The sequence below is a fragment of the Eulemur rufifrons genome, chromosome 17 (assembly GCF_041146395.1).
Source record: "Eulemur rufifrons isolate Redbay chromosome 17, OSU_ERuf_1, whole genome shotgun sequence".
Taxonomy (NCBI): Eukaryota; Metazoa; Chordata; class Mammalia; order Primates; family Lemuridae; genus Eulemur; species Eulemur rufifrons.
In genome coordinates, this window is record NC_090999.1 from 26,434,252 (window position 1) to 26,453,187 (window position 18,936).

Here is an 18,936-nt window from a genome sequence, read left to right on the forward strand (position 1 = left end):
GAACTCAAGATGATGGAGAAGTTGGTGTATTTATATATGATGGAATATTATCCTGCCTTAAAAATAATTAAATTCTGATACATGCTACAACATAGATTAAACTTGATGACATTATGCTAAGTTAAATAAGTCGGGTACAACAGGACAAATGTTCTATGATTCCACTTACATGAGGTACCTAAAATAGTCAAATTCATAGAAACATAAAGTAGAATAGTGGTTACCAGGCCTGGTGGAGTGGAGATTGGGGAGTTATGTTTAGTAGCTGCAGTTTCAGTTTGGGATGATGAAAAATTCCTGGAGATGGTTGTACAACAATGTGAATATATTTAATGCCACAGAAATGTATACTTAAAATGGTTAAATTGGTAAATTTTATGTTATGTATATTTTGCCAGAAAAAAAATAACTCTTTGTTTGCCAGGATTTCCCGGAAAATGGAATGATAATTTAAAAAAAGACAAAAAAAAAAAAAAATAACTCTTTGCTATTTTCTAAATGTTTGTGTCCCCTCCCAAATTCATGTGTTGAGACCTAATCCCCAGTGTGATGGTATCAAGAGGTGGGGCCCTGGGATGGTGATTAGGCCCCTTTGAGAGGCTTCATCTCTATTAATGGGATTAGTGTCCTTATAAAAGAGCCCTGAGGGAATTCATTTGCCCCTTCTACTGTGTGAGGATGCAGCAAGAAAGTGCACGAAAAAGTGAGCCCTCACCAGACATAGAATCTGCTGGCATCTTGATCTTGAACTTCTCAGACTCTAGAACTGTAAGAAATAAATTTCTGTTTATTAACCACCCAGTTTAGTGTATTGTTACAGAAGCTTGAACAGACTAAGACTGTTCACTAATCCCATCAATTATTTAGAGAAGACTACTAAGCTACCCTGCTATTAATATCTTCTTGGCTGTCTAATGTCACAAACGTTAAGAGTTACATTTGGAAGGATTAATAGCCTTGCATAACAACAGTAGTAATAGCTATTATTATTTATTGATTTCCTATTAGGTACAAGATTTTATATGAATAATGTCAATGAATCAACATATCCCTAAGCATATTTTAGGGCTTATGGTTTAGTAACTTATGCATTGCTAAGTGGCCACACCATTCCCTTTTCTTGAGTCATTTCACTGCTCTTAGCATGGTAGTAGGTAATGGGCATGAAGTAGGGGTGGAGGGTCAGGAAGTGCAGGCCAGGAGAGATACAGATAAATAGGTGTTTGTCCTATTAATTACATGTGTGAAAATAATTCCTTTTTTTAAAAAAAAAACAACAAACTTAACTGAGCCTAGTCTTTGGTACACCATTTTGGGTTGTTTTTCGGATAACTATTGGAAGACTAACTGTTGTTGCGTCCCACAATGCAGTCAAAGGGCCTTGGGGTGAGACAGTGGTATAAAGCTGGGATAAGAATCCTGACCCACACCTGGAACACATATTAGTCGACAGGTATATGTTGAATGTCTATTCTGATGAGTAGCATGAATAAGCAGCCTGAGTTTTGAGTATAAAAAGGGAGACGGGTAAAAATGTAGCAAGGCACTGAAGCTTCCTTTATCCATCAGGCCCTAGTGAACATGAAGACCCATCCAGCTTCTCTAGGTCCTGTTGATAATGGCTCCTTTGGGTAGTGGTTCAGTGTAATGCTTTGAATGTATGGCCTGGACTTCAGAAGACCGTTGTCCCCACCTGTCCCTTTCTCTGCATTAGTGGTGGCCCTCTTAGAGAGCATGGGTGGGGGTCAGTTATAATGCACTCCATCTACCCAGACTAAACTATATCTGCTGTCTCCAAACAACAATCCAGGATGAGCCATGCGATCCGCCTAGTAACCTGGAAGTCTTCATCTTTCCGAGTTTCTAGTGATTCTCCCTCAGTTTAGGCCTTGAAACTTTCTGCTCTGTGCTGATTACTGTTGGGCAGTTTCTGGTGTCTCAGCGGTGCTCCCTGCTGGAAATGCTCTATCAGATATGCCACCTTTGGTAAGATGTTGGAGGATCCTGCCATCAACAGTGGACCTGGAGAGTAACAGCCCTTTATTACCATGGAAAGCATTCTGAGAAATCATTACAATGTGAGGGGGTCAGGTCAAGGCTTAGCTCTTTTATTATTTGACATTTGTAATTCCTAAGGGTGGAAGGAATTCTCAGGAGTTATTCTAATAACTCTTTCTTTGAGCCAGATGCTCTCCATTAAAAACTCTCTCAATAGTGGATTGTTCAAGCAGAGTTCAGCATTTACATGTATTTAACAAACCCTACTTCTTTCTGATTCACCCAATGGTTTGGAAGACAGGGGACAGGACTTCTCTTGAGCTCCAAGAACAAATTTAAGAGCCCGAATGTCCTGAAAACTTTTATTTTTAAAGCACCATTTCTCTATCATACTAAACATACTAAAATGCATCCCATATTCAGTAACCTTTTCCTTTTCTGTTAAAAAAAAAACTTGAAAATTATTTTTAAAATTTTGCTTTTGAAATTATTTGCCTATAAGTAATTTATTTACTGTTATCTCTCAGTAATCATATGCATTTTTGAGAATTTCTGCCAAGTAGGAAAAACTAATAAAATTTATTTATAAATATGTGAAATGTCTATTAACGATAACAATTAATGAAGTTGACATGATATATATTGTTGATGTTTAACTAAAAATTAATTTTGTTTTTGCATTTTTCTTTTTATATTTTGGGATCTTTCTTTTCTTTCTCTCTCTTTTCTTTCTTTCTTTCTTTCTTTCTGTCTTTCTGTCTGTCTTTCTTTCTTTTCTTTCTCCTTGCCTTCCCTTCCCTCCCCTCCCCTCCCCTCCCCTCCCCTCTCCTCCCCCTCCCACCTCTCCCTTCCCTCCCCTTCCCCTCTTCTCTCCTCTCCTCTCCTCCCCTCCCTTCCCTTTTCTTTTCTTTCTTGTTCTCAGACCTATTCGAAAGGTCTCAGGTCCTAAGTACCATGTCATCTAATGGATAAAATTGTGCAGCTAATGTTAATCAGCTTCTTAGGTTGGTAGCCTTACCTTATACAACTCATAAGTCTAGGTTTAAGTTGAACCATATGAAATTTCTGGGTTTTTTTTTTTTTTGGATAATATATAATCAAAGAGAGGCAATTTCACATGATATAAACTAATAGTTCATAGTTGTACTATTGTGCTACTGAACACTATATCTTATTCCTTCTACCTAAATGTACTTTTGTATCCATTAATCATCCCCTCTTTATCCCCTCCCTCTGTATCCTTCTCAGACTCTGGTAACCATCATTCTACTCTCCATCTCCATGAGTTCAATTTTTTTAAAGTAAACTAAAATGTTTTGGTTTCAAATATGACACACTTTTTCTCTTGGACACGTAGAGTTAAATTGGAGAGCTAAGACTAGTAAAAGCAGAGTGCTGTGCATGTGGTAGGTGCTCAGTAAGTAGTTGTGAATGAATGTATGCATGTATAAACAAATAACGAAACAAAACACAACTATGTAAATAAGAGCCACATTGCACAGTACAGACGTGTATTGGAACTGGCAGAATATATTAATCATACAAAGTAGTTTTGCAATTACTTTAAAGTCTTTTAAATCAACATTCTGTTTTCAATTTAATTTTGTTTTATTAATAAGAGATTGGCATTGCCTGTAGGAGAAAGCAGTCCTAGCGTATTTCACCGTTGACTCCTCATTAGGGAATAAAAAATGGAAACAGTATAGATTTTTAAGGAAGAAAGAAAAGCATTGTAGACCTAAGATACGAGGAAACTTCAGAGGTTGGTAGGATTTTCATGAAGTATGTTGCTTTTTACTTGGCAGAGAAGACCGTCTTCAGGAGCAGGATCTTACATTGGAAGGACCTGGTGTTTTTTTTCTTCCATAGAAGCTCAAGGAAGCCAAGAGCTCTATTTTTTGTTTGTTTGTTTGTTTTGGTAGGTGTTGGGGGATGGCAATCCTAGAGAAAACAAAAGAGCATCAAATTTTAATTATTAATGGGACTTTACTTTGGGTCCATCTACCCATCCATGTATTCATCGCCTTATCCTATTGCACCATGATGGACCATACTGTGTGGGTGCTGGTAATAGAATGAGGTTTAAGATATAAGGCACTTTTTCATACTAGAGGGGCTATTCATCTTGTGTAGGGAGAGTCTATGTGATTAGGGCTGGAAAAACAGAGTGAAGTGCTCAGGGAGTGTTGACAGAGAAATGAGTCCTGGAGAAACTGGAAAAGTTCTCATCAAAGAGAGGCTAATTGGCTTGGGTTTGAGTAACCTATAGAGGTTTTTAACCCTGGCTGTAGATTAGAATAACCAGAAAATGAAAAAAATGAACTATGCCTAGGCAGGATCTACCATAGAAGTTTAATTGGCTTGAAATGGACATCTGTTTTATTTTGTCATTGTTTTTATCTTTTTCTTTTCTTTCTTTTTTTTTTTCAAAAAAAAGAGAAGATAACCAGGTAAATCCAATGATTAGCCAGGTTGAGAACCATTGGTCTAGAAGCACTAGAAACACAGAAAGCAAATGAAGGAGAGAGAAGTTGGGTAAGTCGAGGAAGGAGAAAGTTGGAAGCATTCCAGGCTAAGTAAATGGCATGGAAAAAGAAAGATGATGTGTTAGGGTTTTCAGTCTCGTCATGGGGGTGGTCTCAGTGTAATGGGAAGCTGGAACTGAACATTCCACAGAAATATGGATGCCTGGAAGAGCTACTTTGAGGGAAAGATTCAGCAACAAAGATTTCAGCATCGTTTAATGTCTCAGTAAGGAATTGGTGGACCATCCTGGGTCAGGTGTGAAAAGTCAACTAAAAGATACCTAGTGACCTAGGAAAATGTTATATATTTGGGGAGGGAATTTTATTTTCATTATTTATGAAATACACAATGTGGAACCCAAAAAAATCAAGAAATTTATATTAAAAAAACTGATATAAAACTAATAAGTGTACTGGTCATGGCAAGAAGATTAAAAAAAAAAAAAAAACCACAAACAAACTGATGGAAACAGTAGGATGTCTCAAGAAACAAACTAACCCTAGCAATACCTTCACTATCCAGGGTAGACAGGATTCTCATAGAAAGTAATTCTCACCAAAGACTAAGCCCGTAATAAAAAATCTCTAGCTAATGAAGAAAGAAAAACATACCATGAGAGTTGGTAGACTTAGACTTAGCAGAGAATTGCACTGCACAAACTGTATATACTGAAGCAATCTGAAAGAGACTTCCTTACAAATATGGTTAATATGTTCAAAGAGATAAAAGTAAGAAAATAATCCAGTAGGCTAGCAAAGAAAAAGAACAGTCAGACTTAAAAAAGAACGAAATAGAAATTTTGGAAAAATAATTTCTCAATAGGTCAGTTAAAGGATAGACCAGTGGTCCCCAACTATTTTTGCACCAGGGAACAGTTTCATGGAAGACAGTTCTTCCAAGACCAGGAAGCTGGCGATGGTTTCAGGATGATTCAAGTACATTAAATTTATTGTGCAGTCAAACCTCTCTGCTAATGATAATCTGTATTTGCAGCCGCTCCCCAGCGCTAGCATCATTGCCTCAGCTCCACCTTAGATCATCAGGCATTAGATTCTCATAAGGAGTGCGCTACCTAAATCCTTCACATATGCAGTTTATAGTAGGATTCTCACTCCTGTAAGAATCTAATGCTGCCACTGATCTGACAGGAGGTGGAGCTCAGGCAGTAATGCCAGTGATGGGGAGCGGCTGTAAATACAGAAACTTCGCTCGCTTGCCCACTGCTCACCTCCTCTGTGTGGCCCGGTTCCTAACGGGCCATGGTTGGGGACTGCAAGGATAGACCACACAGAGTTGAATAAAAGAATTGGAACATTAGAAGATAGAACTGAAGAAATCACAGAGAAAGCAGGAGAATATTCCACAAAGAGAGAAATAGGTAGAAAATAGAAGTCATAAGTACCAAATAGCGTGGATTTTTGGAGAGTACAAATGTTTTTTGAAATGTAAAGCACTAGATTGACACTGTAGATAGATGAGAGACAGAGTTAGCATATATTTATAAATCAATTAGCCTAAAATTTAAATTGAATCCTAATATGTATTTTGTCACCATATTGAGTTTTTAAGTGCATTTGCTATGAAGCATGAAATAATTCTTGTAATATTAAAAACTTTATTGTGGGAGATGAAAGTATGGTTGAATGACAAACTTGAAGATGCATATTTTTGTTTTAGGAAACTATGTAATTGTTTTAGAAATTTTGTTGTAGGAAACTATATTTATTCAATCAAACAATGTGACCTATGATTACCATAGAAAGGTAATCTTACTAGCTAATCTTGTGATGATTAACACTTGGGCTAAGATCGCACTTATCTATTAGGATTCTGATTAAATCCAGCAGAATGAAAGACTAAGAAGATACTTTTAGGATTAGAAATACAGCTAAAGTAATTTCGCCTTATAAAAAGTAAAATAATGTGATTCCAGTTGATTAAATTTATAATACAAGGCAGAATCTCAGTTTTCTTCAACACTAAAAAGTTAAAAATGCAAAATAAAAATTTAGTAAATACCCTTTACATAAATTTTAAAATTTATAAGAAAATCAAAATTTTTTATTTGTACATACATATTTAGTACAAATACAAAAATATGTACTAGAAAGATATACAGCAATTTAATGAAAGTGGTCATAGCTCAGTATGAGAGGAATGGCAACAAGGCTTTTTCGGGGAGAGGGGATGTGGTACAAAATATTCTATCGGATCTATTATTGTTTTTCTTAAAAATGGATTTGGGGCCAGGTATGGTGGCTCACGCCTGTAATCCTAGCACTCTGGGAGGCCGAGGCGGGTGGATTGCTTGAGCTCAGGAGTTCGAGACCAGCCTGAGCAAGAGCAAGATCCCGTCTCTACTAAAAATAGAAAGAAATTATATGGACAGCTAAAAATATATATAGAAAAAAATTAGCTAGGCATGATGGTGCATGCCTGTAGTCCCAGCTACTAGGGAGGCTGAGGCAGGAGGATTGCTTGAGCCCAGGAGTTTGAGGTTGCTGTGAGCTAGGCTGACGCCACGGGACTCACTCTAGCCCGGGCAACAAAGTGAGACTCTGTCTCAAAAAAAAAAAAAAAAAAATGGGTTTTGGAGTAGATATGTCTATGTCTACATATATACAAACATATACATCTATTTATAGTATATAATATAAACATATATAAAGTATATATGAGATTTATGTATTTAACATTTGTTCATTCTAGATAGTACCTCTATGTTATATTTCTGTAAACTTTTTATATAAATATTTTTATAATCAAAAAGTAATATAATAATTATAATTTATTATTTATTTATAGTTCTATTTAAATATATAGAAGATGTTAAAATGACACATAAAGGCTGATTTGTCCCTTTTCACTATTCAATCAATTTCCATCCTCTGTTTATGTGAATAATCTAGAAGTTTAGTACAAATTAATTCAAAAGGTAGTTTTCAAAGTAAGTAACCCCAAAGTGCATATTTTTGTCCTTAACATTAAATAAATGGTTCCTACCTTAAGAAAGCTTTTGTTTTCTGATTTCACAGGCAATTCCCTCAAATGTGAATGGGCAGGAACACAGACATTGTCCATCCAGCAGAACCACAGTGCCTCCATTTTGGCATGGGTGGCATTTTCTCGGGCTAAATTCATCGATATAATCTCCAATGGCTCTTTCCAAATTTTGTTTCTTTAGGTGTGCATCTTTTATTTTCACTGGAACCAGATTATATATAGGAGACAGCTGCAAAAAAGCAAAAACCATTTAATTTTAGCAAAGGCCTGGCATGGTGGCTCACGCCTGTAATCCTAGCACTCTGGAAGGCTGAGGCGGGAGGATTGCTTGAGGTCAGGAGTTCAACACCAGCCTGAGCAAGAGCGAGACTTCATCTCTACTAAAAATAGAAAAAAAATTAGCCAGTCAACTAAAAATAGAAACAAAAAATTAGCCAGGCGTGGTGGCTGGCACCTGTTGTCCCAGCTACTTGGGAGGCTGAGGCAGGAGGATCACTTGAGACCAGGAGTTTGAAGTTGCTGTGAGCTAGGCTGATGCCACAACACTCACTCTAGCCCAAGCAACAAAGCGAGACTCTGTCTCAAAAAAAAAAAAAAATTAAAATAAATAATAATAATAATTTTAGCAAAACAAGAAAGCAAAGCATCTTTCTCTACTGATGGAGCTTATTGAATACTCTTTACTCAATTATTTATTTGTTAATTTATTTGAGACAGAGACTTACTCTCTTGCCCTGGTCACATAGAGTGCAGTGGTGTCATTGTAGCTCACTGTAACCTCAAACTCCTGGGATCAAGCCATCCTCTTCCCTTAGTGTCCTGAGTAGCTGGGACTATGGGCACATGCCATGAAACCCAGCTAATTTTTCTATTTTTAGTAGAGATGGGGGTCTTGCTCTTGCTCAGGCTGATCTCAAATTCCTGAGCTCAAATAATCCTCCCCTCTTGGCCTCCCAGAATGCTAGGAGTACAGGTGTGAGCCATTGTACCCACTCTGGTTGATTTATTAATTCAACAAAAGCTTATGGAATGCTTGTATTGCCAGATGTGATGTTGGCTTTAAAGACTATTCTGTTGATTAAAACTAGTCATGCTATCTGCTATCAGGGAGGCCACATGACGGAGGTCATGACTAATAAAATAATATTGATTGATATTAACAAAGGAATCATACAGATTTATTTAAAATGGAAACTGTGATGGGTGTTACAAAAGACAGGTATTTACCTATACTTTGAAAATGAAAAATGGAGGGATTTAAACTTTTGGCCAGATAATTTATTGACATATTATTTTGTGAATTATTTTTGCTGCCTTCTTCCCTCTCCCTCTCTTCCGGAAGGTAGCCAGATCCTTGCAATCTCTTGTTTAATGGGAGGTTTGTCCACAAGGCCATGTACAGAATGCCCCTGAAGGCAAGTTTTTTCTTGGCTTTTTTTTTCTCTAAAAGCCTGAACTCATTGAGAAATTTTTGTGGAGGGAAGGAGTCGGGGAAGAATATCACTAAGACTGCAGATTCCTCTAGAAAGAGGATAGAAGTAATTATATACCTCAAATAGCAGGAAACCATAGCTAGATCTTCAGTAGCTATTTTGGGAGGTAGCAAGATCTGTGGAGTGCCCCAAGGAAGTTACATATGAAAGACCAGGGATCCAGGCTTGTCAGTGATTTCCACGCACAAGTCTCGCATGAAGGGCTTGAAACCACTTGACTTTGAGTGAACATGGTGCCTGAACAATGAGGTTATCAAAGTGACCACAATAAACTAAAACTTACATATCATATCCCCATTTCCTGGACAGAAGTATCAGGATTCTTATACTAATTTAGGTAACAGGGAAGGACTTCCCTGAACCCCATCCAACAAATGAATGAGAGATGAATTTTCCAGCAGCATGGAGGGACAGGATCTCAAAGTAAAATTAATTGGACTTAAGAAAATGAAGTAAATTATTTAATAATTTATCTTGTACGCTCAAATTCCTAGATTAAGATACATGGATGCTACAATGGAATCAGGGAAGTTTCTCTGAGGACAATGAGACAAGTTGAACAAAATAAACCCCAAATTAAAAGAACTGCTGGAAGGCCCTGGAGAACTGATAAGATAATAAAGAATTACTGGACTAAAATCTGTGAGGAGGTAGAAATCTAGAAACCAATATTTTAGGGCCACCAGCTTATTTGACACATTTCCTAACTCAGGAAGAGGCAGCTGAGAGGCTAGGAGGTAGAGCAACACTTTACTGGGCTGGGAGAAAAGATTGGAATTCAGGTAGAACAAGGTAAACAAGCTGTGCTTTGATTTGGGACCAAAGGACTACAACCTTAGAAGTAAGAGGGAACTGGAAGTAGGATATCCCTGGCAAAGACTGAAGCCCAGTTTAGATTAAAATAATCCTGGATCATTAGAAGTGATCCTAGAAGCTTTCCAAATGTAAATATGTAATATATATTTTCTTTGGAGGAAAATAAAACCATCTCAGGCATCAAACTACTCTTAAAACATTTTTAAGTACAATATCTAGCCCACAATAAAAATACGTAGGCACACAAGGAAACAAGACAACATGAATGAGAGCAGTAGAAAATAGAAATAGATATAGGGGCTACCAATATTTGAGTTGAAGTAAACAATCATGCTGTATTCAGAAAGATAGTTTTACTTCTTCCTTGTGAATTCCTTACACTTTTTTTCTTGCTTTATTGCACTGGATAACACTTCAAGAACAATGTTAAGTGGAAATGATGAGAGCAGATATTTTTGTTTATTCCTAATCTTAGAACAAGTTTAATATTTCACTCTTAAGTATGATGTTAGCTGTCAGATAACATAGCTGCTCTTTCTTTCCAAATGCCCAGTAAATCCCTGAAAATGATGCCCATTAGTAATCAGAAAATTGCCAATGTAGCCAACTAGAAGGGCTAAACAAACAAATAAATAAAAATAATAACACTACTAAGTGTTGGGGAGGAATTAGAAGAAATTCTAGAATGGAGAGATATTTGATGTTCATGGATTAAACGAGTCATCATTTTAAGATGTCAGCTCTCACCAACTTGGGTTATAGATTCAGTGCAATCACAACAGAAATCTCAATATCATTTTTCTTTGTTGAAATTGCCAAGCTAATTTTTGAAAATGCAAAATTCTAAAAATTGCCCAAACCTTCTGTAAAAGATTAAGGGTGGGAGGCCTTAATCTATTGCTTCCTGCATCTCAAGACTTATAAAGTTATAGTACTTGTGACAGTGTGGTATTAACTGTAAAGCATCTAAAACTAGATCCATCCACATGTGGAAACCTGATTTATGATGAGGGTGGTATTGCAAAACCTTGAGGGAAAGGCTAGTCTTTTCAGTAGATAAATGTTCTAGGACAATGAGATACTCACGGTGAGATTTTTAAAAAATGACCTTTTAACTTATACCATACCCACAAAGAATCAACAAAATTGATTGTAGATCTAAATGTAAAAGCAAAACAATAAAGCTTTTGAAAGATAATATATAGGAGAGTATCTTTAAGACTTTGAAGTAGGAAAAGACTTTAAATAGGACATAAAAACCACTAACTTTAATGAAGAGAAAGCTATATATGACTACATCAAAATAAAAAACTGTCAACATCATCACCCATGAAATGATGCATGAAGAAGGACAAGACATTACTTTTGTGGTATTCTTGCCAAAAAATGTGTAACCTCAGTCTATTCTAAACCTAAACTGAGAGACAGATGACCCAATAACTAATCAGTTCTCACTAAAAGTGTCAAGGTCATGAAAGACAAGGAAAGCCTGAAGAACTGTCCCAGATTAGAGAGCCTGAGGAGACATGACTACTGAATGCAATGTGGGACCCTGAATTGGATGGTGGAACATAAAAAAGGAAATTAAGAAAAATTTGTGAAATTTAAATGAAACCTATGGTTTAGCTAATTAGTCAATGTGAATTTTCTGATTTTGATAATTTTATTATTGTTAGGTAAGTTGTTAACATTAAGGGCTGTTGGGTGAAGGGTACATTCTCTGTATTATTTTTGCAATACTACTGTCTGTACTATTTGTGCAATTTTACTGTGTCTAAAATTATTTCAAAATAAAAAGTATAAAAGATGACAGCTGTATCAAAAACATAATTAAGAGGGTGAAAGCCCTTAAGTGGGAGAAGATATTTTCAACACTTTTAAGTGAGAATAAGCTCATATTCAGAATATGTCAAGAACTACCATGAAGTCAAACCAACCATTCATCAACGTAGTGTTTTATGAATTAGTATATGGGATTTAGATTTCAAGTATGTCACATTTATTTGGAAGAAAGAAATGTCTTACCGACATTGCCACATTGGCACAAACAACATAAGCATGGGGTAGATCTATTTTGATTTTTTTTAAAAAAGAAATTCATCTTGTTTTACCCTTCAAAGGAAAGTCAAGGCCAGATAATCTATGATACTGTAATAGAGGGTCATGAAGGAAATCAATCCAGATGAAATGTACAAACAGTGTTCAAAGAGATAAAGATGAAGGATATGCAATGGCAACAGTTTCAGAGGAGCCTCAAACCCTAGAGTTAAAAATTCCACAAGAATCATGTCCAGCCTGAGCCCACAAGAAGACAAAGGACAACTAAAATGTACTTCTTGAAGTTTTCCTGAAGAATCATATCTTTTTCTGATGAACTTTGGTCTTCTGTTAAGTGAGAAAATGGTTTTAATTTTCTCCTATGGTAGCTAACTCTCTCACCTTTCTACCATTTGTAGATATATTTTCAGTTGTTATAATCTACCATAAAACTTGCTAAAATATAAATAAATTGATAATACAGTTTAATATTAAGTATGTTTAGATTTCCTTCAGACATCTAACATAATCAAACTATATATTCCAAATGTGGTTTGTTGATAGAATGAGTGTTATTTTTATTCTTGTACAAGAGAGTGAGCAATGATTTTTACAGAGCACTGGTACTATAGCCCTTGAAAGTACTAATGTTCTTTAACATCTGGTTCATCACTGCTTAGAGTTGCACAGGAGAGCAAAAATGGTAGGTTAATTAATTCATGCATTATTACCCCGTGTTCCTCCAGAAATAGCTTATATAACTTAATATATAGACAGATATGAGTGATTGAGGGAAATGGGAAAAGGAGAAGTGTGAACTGAAGAGGCAAGATGGAAGCAAAAGTAACACAAATGAACAAAAATTCATGCCAGGAGGACCCATCCGTTTGCATGTGGTGGGTCACAAATGTGTCTATATTTTCTAGTGCATTGAGTAAGACACAACTGAATTTAATGATCCCATGCATATAAGAAAACCCATCTAATTCTCAAGAGAAACAAAAGGTTTCAGAGGTTACAGAGTACTGTTTCCCATAAGTCTCATAAAGAGGACATTGCGATATATAACATCCTTTTAGTAAACAAAGCAGTGGGTTACATAACTTTTTTTTCTTGTAATGTCAAAACAAAACTTTATAGGAAGCCAATACACTATATTGTAACTATACTGATCTTGCTGCTATGGCTGTAGAGGAAATCATAAACTTTATATCTTCTGGGCAATCTTTAACGTATGTAATTTCTGTCAGCTGGAGTTTTAATAACTAGTTTATAGCACTCTGTTTAAGAGGAAATCAAAGTGCAGTTATTCTGTTGAGATAAATGTAGAACCATTTGTGTCAACATTCAGGCAAGCTGGCAGTGGGATTAATATTCCTGTCATGGAAGTTGAAGACTATAACAAAAATAAGTAAAAGAGTGGGCCAGCCCGTGTCCTCTGCTTGGAGAAGGGCCAAGGGAAGATTCTTGACCTGGGCTGAAACATTCTCCAAGAAGTGGTTTGGGGTCTGCTGAAGAACACAAAAGGAGACTCAAAGCTATGGATAAGTTCTATTTAATAGGGCATAGCCATAGTTACTTGAGTATGGAATATATATATATATGTTATGTACTTTATATATATATATATATATATATATATATATATATAAACACATATATATATTTCACCAAGTATTTTACTTAGAAAGTCTCAGTAATATATTCATACAGGCTTTAACTTAGAATAATACAGCAGGTCCTCAAATAATGTCATTTTGTTCCTGTTGGTTTGTTGTAATTTTGAGAAAAATAATTAATTTTTGGCCAGGGCCACTGTCTTTGTGGAGCCTGCATGTTCTCCACGTGTCTGCATGCATTTCCTCCCATCCTCTGGTTTCTTCCCACGTTCCAAAGATGTGTGTGTGTGTGTGTGTGTGTGTGTGGTGAATCTGTGTGTCTACATGGTCCCAGTCTGAGCAAGTGTGAGTGTGCGTGTGAGCCTGCTCTACGATGGGGTGGCATCCTGCCCAGGGCTGGTTTCAGCCTTGAGCCTTGAGCTGCCAGGATAGGCTCCAGCCACCCACAACCCTGAACTGGAATAATTGGGTAAATAATTATCTTGATTTTTATCAATCTTTCTTAAATGTATGTGTAGCTCACATGTATTTCCAAGTTTAATATTAGAAGTGATTTGAGTCTTTATTTAGAAGTTTGGTAATGTTTTTGAGACCAGAAATATGCCATAGGAACTTAACTCTTATTTATATCGTTTAGCCTGTCGTAAACTGATTTCTTTAAAATTGTTTCACTTAAAGTTCAGGTTTCCAAGAACCTATCAGCAACATTAAGTGAGGACTTACTGTAAACTTCCTGGTCTTTCTTCCATGATAAACTGTTTGCAACATAAATACCTAGATAACTGATTTAATTTGCTACAGAGGGATTAAATATTAACCAGTTTAATGTTTAGGGTGGGTGAGAAGAGGTTCTACCAATCCTTAAAATAATTACATAGGAAGGGCCAATTATTTTAATATTAGACAATCCTGTGTTTGAACATGCCGTCTGCAGACAACAGAATGCTTCAACTTACCAAAAATAAATTAATGATTATAGATTGTGTAATTACTTACTGGAGATAGCTACCAATTAACTAAAGGGCCACTTCTACTGGATTTATGAGAGCAAAATGACTTGGAATCTAGTTTAAGGTCAAACTTAACCATACCTCATGTCTCTTGGGGAATTTAAAAGCCACATAAAGTCAATAAAAAGCTAATATTTTACTCTTTTCTGAACTTTCTCTATAAGAAGATAAACTTAAAAAGTGGTCCATGATGAACTAACTATATAGCTGTCATTTCTTTAGGTAGAACATTTATATGAAAAAGCCAGGCTTCCAATTTATGAAGAAAGAAACTTATACAGATATTTTAGATAGAATTTCTACTAATGTAAAAATCTGGAAGAATACATAGTTGCCCCTCAAAATGGGATAAACTATATTCTGCATCCAGCCAGCAGGACTGTGTCAATAGAGTTGATGAAGATCTTTAGATAGTTGTAGTAAATCTAGTAGTAAATCTTTGGCAGATGGGTTATTTATTTGAGATTTTAAAATCAGTTCTAGAATATGCTGACCTCCTCAGAGAGCAATCTTGAATCTGTATAAGGACAATTGAACTTGCTTTATAGAGATGAGAAACTAAGTTAGTTGATACGTCCATCCAGATGTAAACGTCCACCTAGATCAACAATGCTTTTCTTATTTAAGGTCTTCCAATATAAATTTATTTTATTGAGTTTAAGATAATGACTTTAAGATTTAAACGTAACCAAATAAAAGGAGCTTCTTCTGATTTTAATTTCATACATGGACATACGGATTTGGCCATATGTCCTCCCTCTTTGTCCTACTTTGCAACAAAATATTTGAAGTCTTACAGATATGTTTGTACTTCTGTAAATGGCTATGTTTCTATAACCTAAAGGAAGACTAGATTATAAAAATTTTCAGTCTCTGAGTTCCTTTGTCACATAAATAAGATAGTTTTGGTAGCTTCACTCACTCTTTAAAGTCAGTAAAATAGAATAAAGGAATAAAATTCTCCAGTTACTAATACTATCAAAAATGTCAACATTTCTGTAACTCAAGTTAATCAAACTGAAGAAGGGAGAAGTCATAGGTATATTTGACCTGAGGGAAGAAAATTGTGAGACATACAAGGGAAAACTGAAAACTATAAAGGGAAGTAGAAAAAACATTCACTAATAGTATCAGTAATAAAGGAGTAAAGAAAAACACATACCCTTTTTAGTTAGTTTTGGAAAAAAAGATAAGGTTAAATAACATTGTCATTTATATCTTTACAATTAGAACATATTTTTTTTCTCTAGGAATAAGCACTAGACTTATAAGGGTTTAAAAACCAAATGGTTTATATGCTGAAAACAATTCCTGACTACAGGAATTACTCACCCTTGGTCTTATTTTCTTGGAGACCTTATGAACATTCTTTTCATAAAGATTCTCCTATGTTCGAAGTGGTAGTCTGATGCCACGTGAAGGCAGGGGACAGCCAATGGCAGATGGAAGGGAACTATCAATCCCTGAGTATCTATTTTGTGCCAGTCTGTGCTACAGGCTCTATACAAGCAGTCTTGTTAAATTCTTACAATAAATACAAAGGCCTAGAGAATTTAGTGTCATGGAAGTCAGAAAATATCACACATCTAGTGAGAACCAGAGACAGCAACTCAGCCAGTTTTCTAACTCCACACTATGCCTGTCTTCTGTGTCATGCCTCTTTCCAGGGGTGAGATGGGAGCATATCTGAATGCTCATGTCTCTTTCAGATGAAGCTAACTATTCATCTCAACCAACTGTGACATTTAATAGGAAAATGAGGCTGGGTGCAGTGGCTCACACTTGTAATCCCAGGGAGGGATTTGGGAGGCTGAAGCAGGAGGGTCGCTTCAGCCTAGGAGTTCAAGGCTACAGTGAGGTATGATCACACCATTGTACTCCAGCCTGGGTGACAGAGTGAGAGACTTTGTCTCAAAAAACAAAAACAAAAACAAAAAAACAAAGAAGAAGAAAAGAAAAAAAAAAGAAAATAATACAATGTTCTATTTGGAAATAAACATTTCTTACTTTTTGACTAATGAGCACTGGAGCGTCGTTTACAGAAGAGGCCCAATTGACAAACTCAGTCACATCAATTGTGGCTTTTCTGTGAAGCTTTTCCTTCAGTTCATATGCATATTTTCTTGTTCCACCTCTTATGAGTGAGATAACATCATCTATGAGGTTATCACGGGTGATATTTACTGAGAAGAGAAGGAGGATTTAAAAAGAAGCATTTGTAGTTCTGTGGTCAGTCACCAAGATGACATTTGATAAACATTTATTGAGCCCTTTTAGTAAAGAATAGTCTAGTATATTTATTGAATTTAAATTGTATATATTGTGCAATTTTTTTCACCACAACTCTGTAAAGGCAATTTTTATTAGTATCCAATTGTAGGCTTTGGTCATCTTTTTTAAAAATAGAAATGGTACAGATAATCTTTCTCCATCCATTGATGATTCATAGCTGATCACATACACATGTGTACACATGAGAACTAAACATGATTTTGGGTGTACTATGTATTTTTTGTTGCAGATTTATCTTCATAATTATATTTTGTATAGGCTTGTTTTAAATTATTTTGATATTATAAAAAAGATCGAAGAGTACAAAAAAGAATAATGTGAAAAGTAAAATTTCTTTCCACTTCAAAATCCTACCCATCTTTCCCTCAGTGTCTCTCTGCAGACTAAACCAATTTTGACAAACCGTTGTAAGTCTTTTAGAGTTGTGAATTTTTAAAACTGGAAAGGAATTGCAAGATGATTTTTATTTATTCTTCCTTATTTTTATGGATGAGAAATTGAAAACTTAGGTGGAGTGATTAGCCCAAGATTACACAGTTAGCTTAAGGGCCAAATATAGTAATTATACCATATGATGGCAAATTCAGGTTTTTTTCTCACTTCATCAGTGGTTTTCAATCATGACCACATCTTAGTGGTTGTTACACTTTTAAAAATATCAGGCTTTTCCCCACTTCTGTCTCCCCACTATTCGTTGACACCTTTAAAGGTGAGTCTCAAGCATTTGTATTTTAAAAAATGCCCTCAGGTGTTTTTGATTAGAGTAAAAGTTGAGAACTCCAGCACTATCTCATGCTTGTAAATTTGCTAACGATTAACAACAGAAAGTAATATTCATACGAAAGATATTTGTATTTTTAAAAAGGTTACACACTGATGTAATGTTAAGAATGGATTAGGTATTTCAAGTCAGGTGGATGGTTGAGTTGGGGAAATGGTTTTTGGCCTTTTCCTTTGTCAATGAATGCACATAGCATCACCATACAACCATTCGGAACCTTTGTTAAAATTAAGAGGAGAAAAGGAAACTTTTCCTCAAAATATTTGTCTACCGTTGGCCTTCTACCATTGCCATGATGAATATACAAATCTACAATCACTACAGTGTGAAGGGCACCCCCTAGAGTTATGTGCCGTACAAACTGCACTGTAGTGATATTGATGAATATGTGTCCTTGGGCTATCTGTGTTTGTAGTGGTTTGGAAACCACTGTCAAGATAAAATAATTTTTAAGCACTTTTCTGAACAAAGAGGGTAGACAAAAAAGAGGGTAGACACTGTGAGAGGACAGTGCTCGTTGTCATCTACCCCTGGCTTTTTAAAACATAAGAAGTTAGGCCACACTTACCAATTTTACCGTCACCCCTCTTTAAACAATCATTTTTATTAACTTGACCTGCAGCAGAGATTCCAGACATACCCACAGAGAAATCCAGGTGATACCCAAGGCATCTCTTTATATCTGTTAGTTCCACACCTGTGTAATGTATTTATTTGAAAATTGTTAGATAATGTCTATCACACCACAAATACATTACAGTTTTGGTATTGTGTAAGAAACATACTTAGATTCTTAGACATCATTACTGAATTCAAATGCAAGGTCATGTTTATTCTGCTTTGTCCTCAAATTAGAATCTAGTGGACTCTTTTGACTTTTCCTGTCAACCTAATGGCAAAGGCATATTAAATTTACCACTTGGTTAAAAGGGATATAGGTCAGACTGGTGATTATAGTAAAGTCCTTTATCTCTAATATTGTAGAAGGGGACCAGTGATGTTTAACATGTATTGAATGCTCATTACATGCCTTGCATTGTACTAAGCATTTTGCATGCATTAACTAATTTAATTTTCACATTGGCCTTATGAGGTAAGTAGTAGTATTGTTCTCATTTTACAAATGAGCGCATGGAATCACAGGGCAGTTAAGTAACCTGCTGATGGCTAATTACTCAGGTAATAGTGACCCAGGTTTGGATTTGACTCCTGAGCTTTCTGGCTATTAAGCACTTTTCTGTATCAACTTCATAATTTGATCATGAGATGCATCATCATCTCCTGAGCCTCTTTGGAAGACTCAGTTCATAATTAACCTAGCTGATTCATCACTTTGGACAGATTGCTTATGTATATGACAA

The 18,936-nt window shown here is 35.8% G+C and overlaps 1 protein-coding gene across 1 annotated transcript in view; it reads right to left on the reverse strand.

Annotated features, from left to right (window-relative positions):
- Nucleotides 1-3,789: 3,789 nt before the first annotated feature.
- C9 (complement C9) overlaps nucleotides 3,790-18,936 on the reverse strand; it is a 47,051-nt gene continuing 31,904 nt past the window's right edge. Inside the window, exons 8-11 of the mRNA XM_069492032.1 lie at nucleotides 18,144-18,272; nucleotides 16,510-16,685; nucleotides 7,528-7,756; nucleotides 3,790-3,939 (exon numbers count right to left, since the gene is read on the reverse strand). Of these exons, the coding sequence (XP_069348133.1) occupies nucleotides 7,529-7,756; nucleotides 16,510-16,685; nucleotides 18,144-18,272 (533 nt within the window). The 3' untranslated portion in view covers nucleotides 3,790-3,939; nucleotide 7,528. The remainder of the gene's footprint in view (nucleotides 3,940-7,527; nucleotides 7,757-16,509; nucleotides 16,686-18,143; nucleotides 18,273-18,936) is intronic.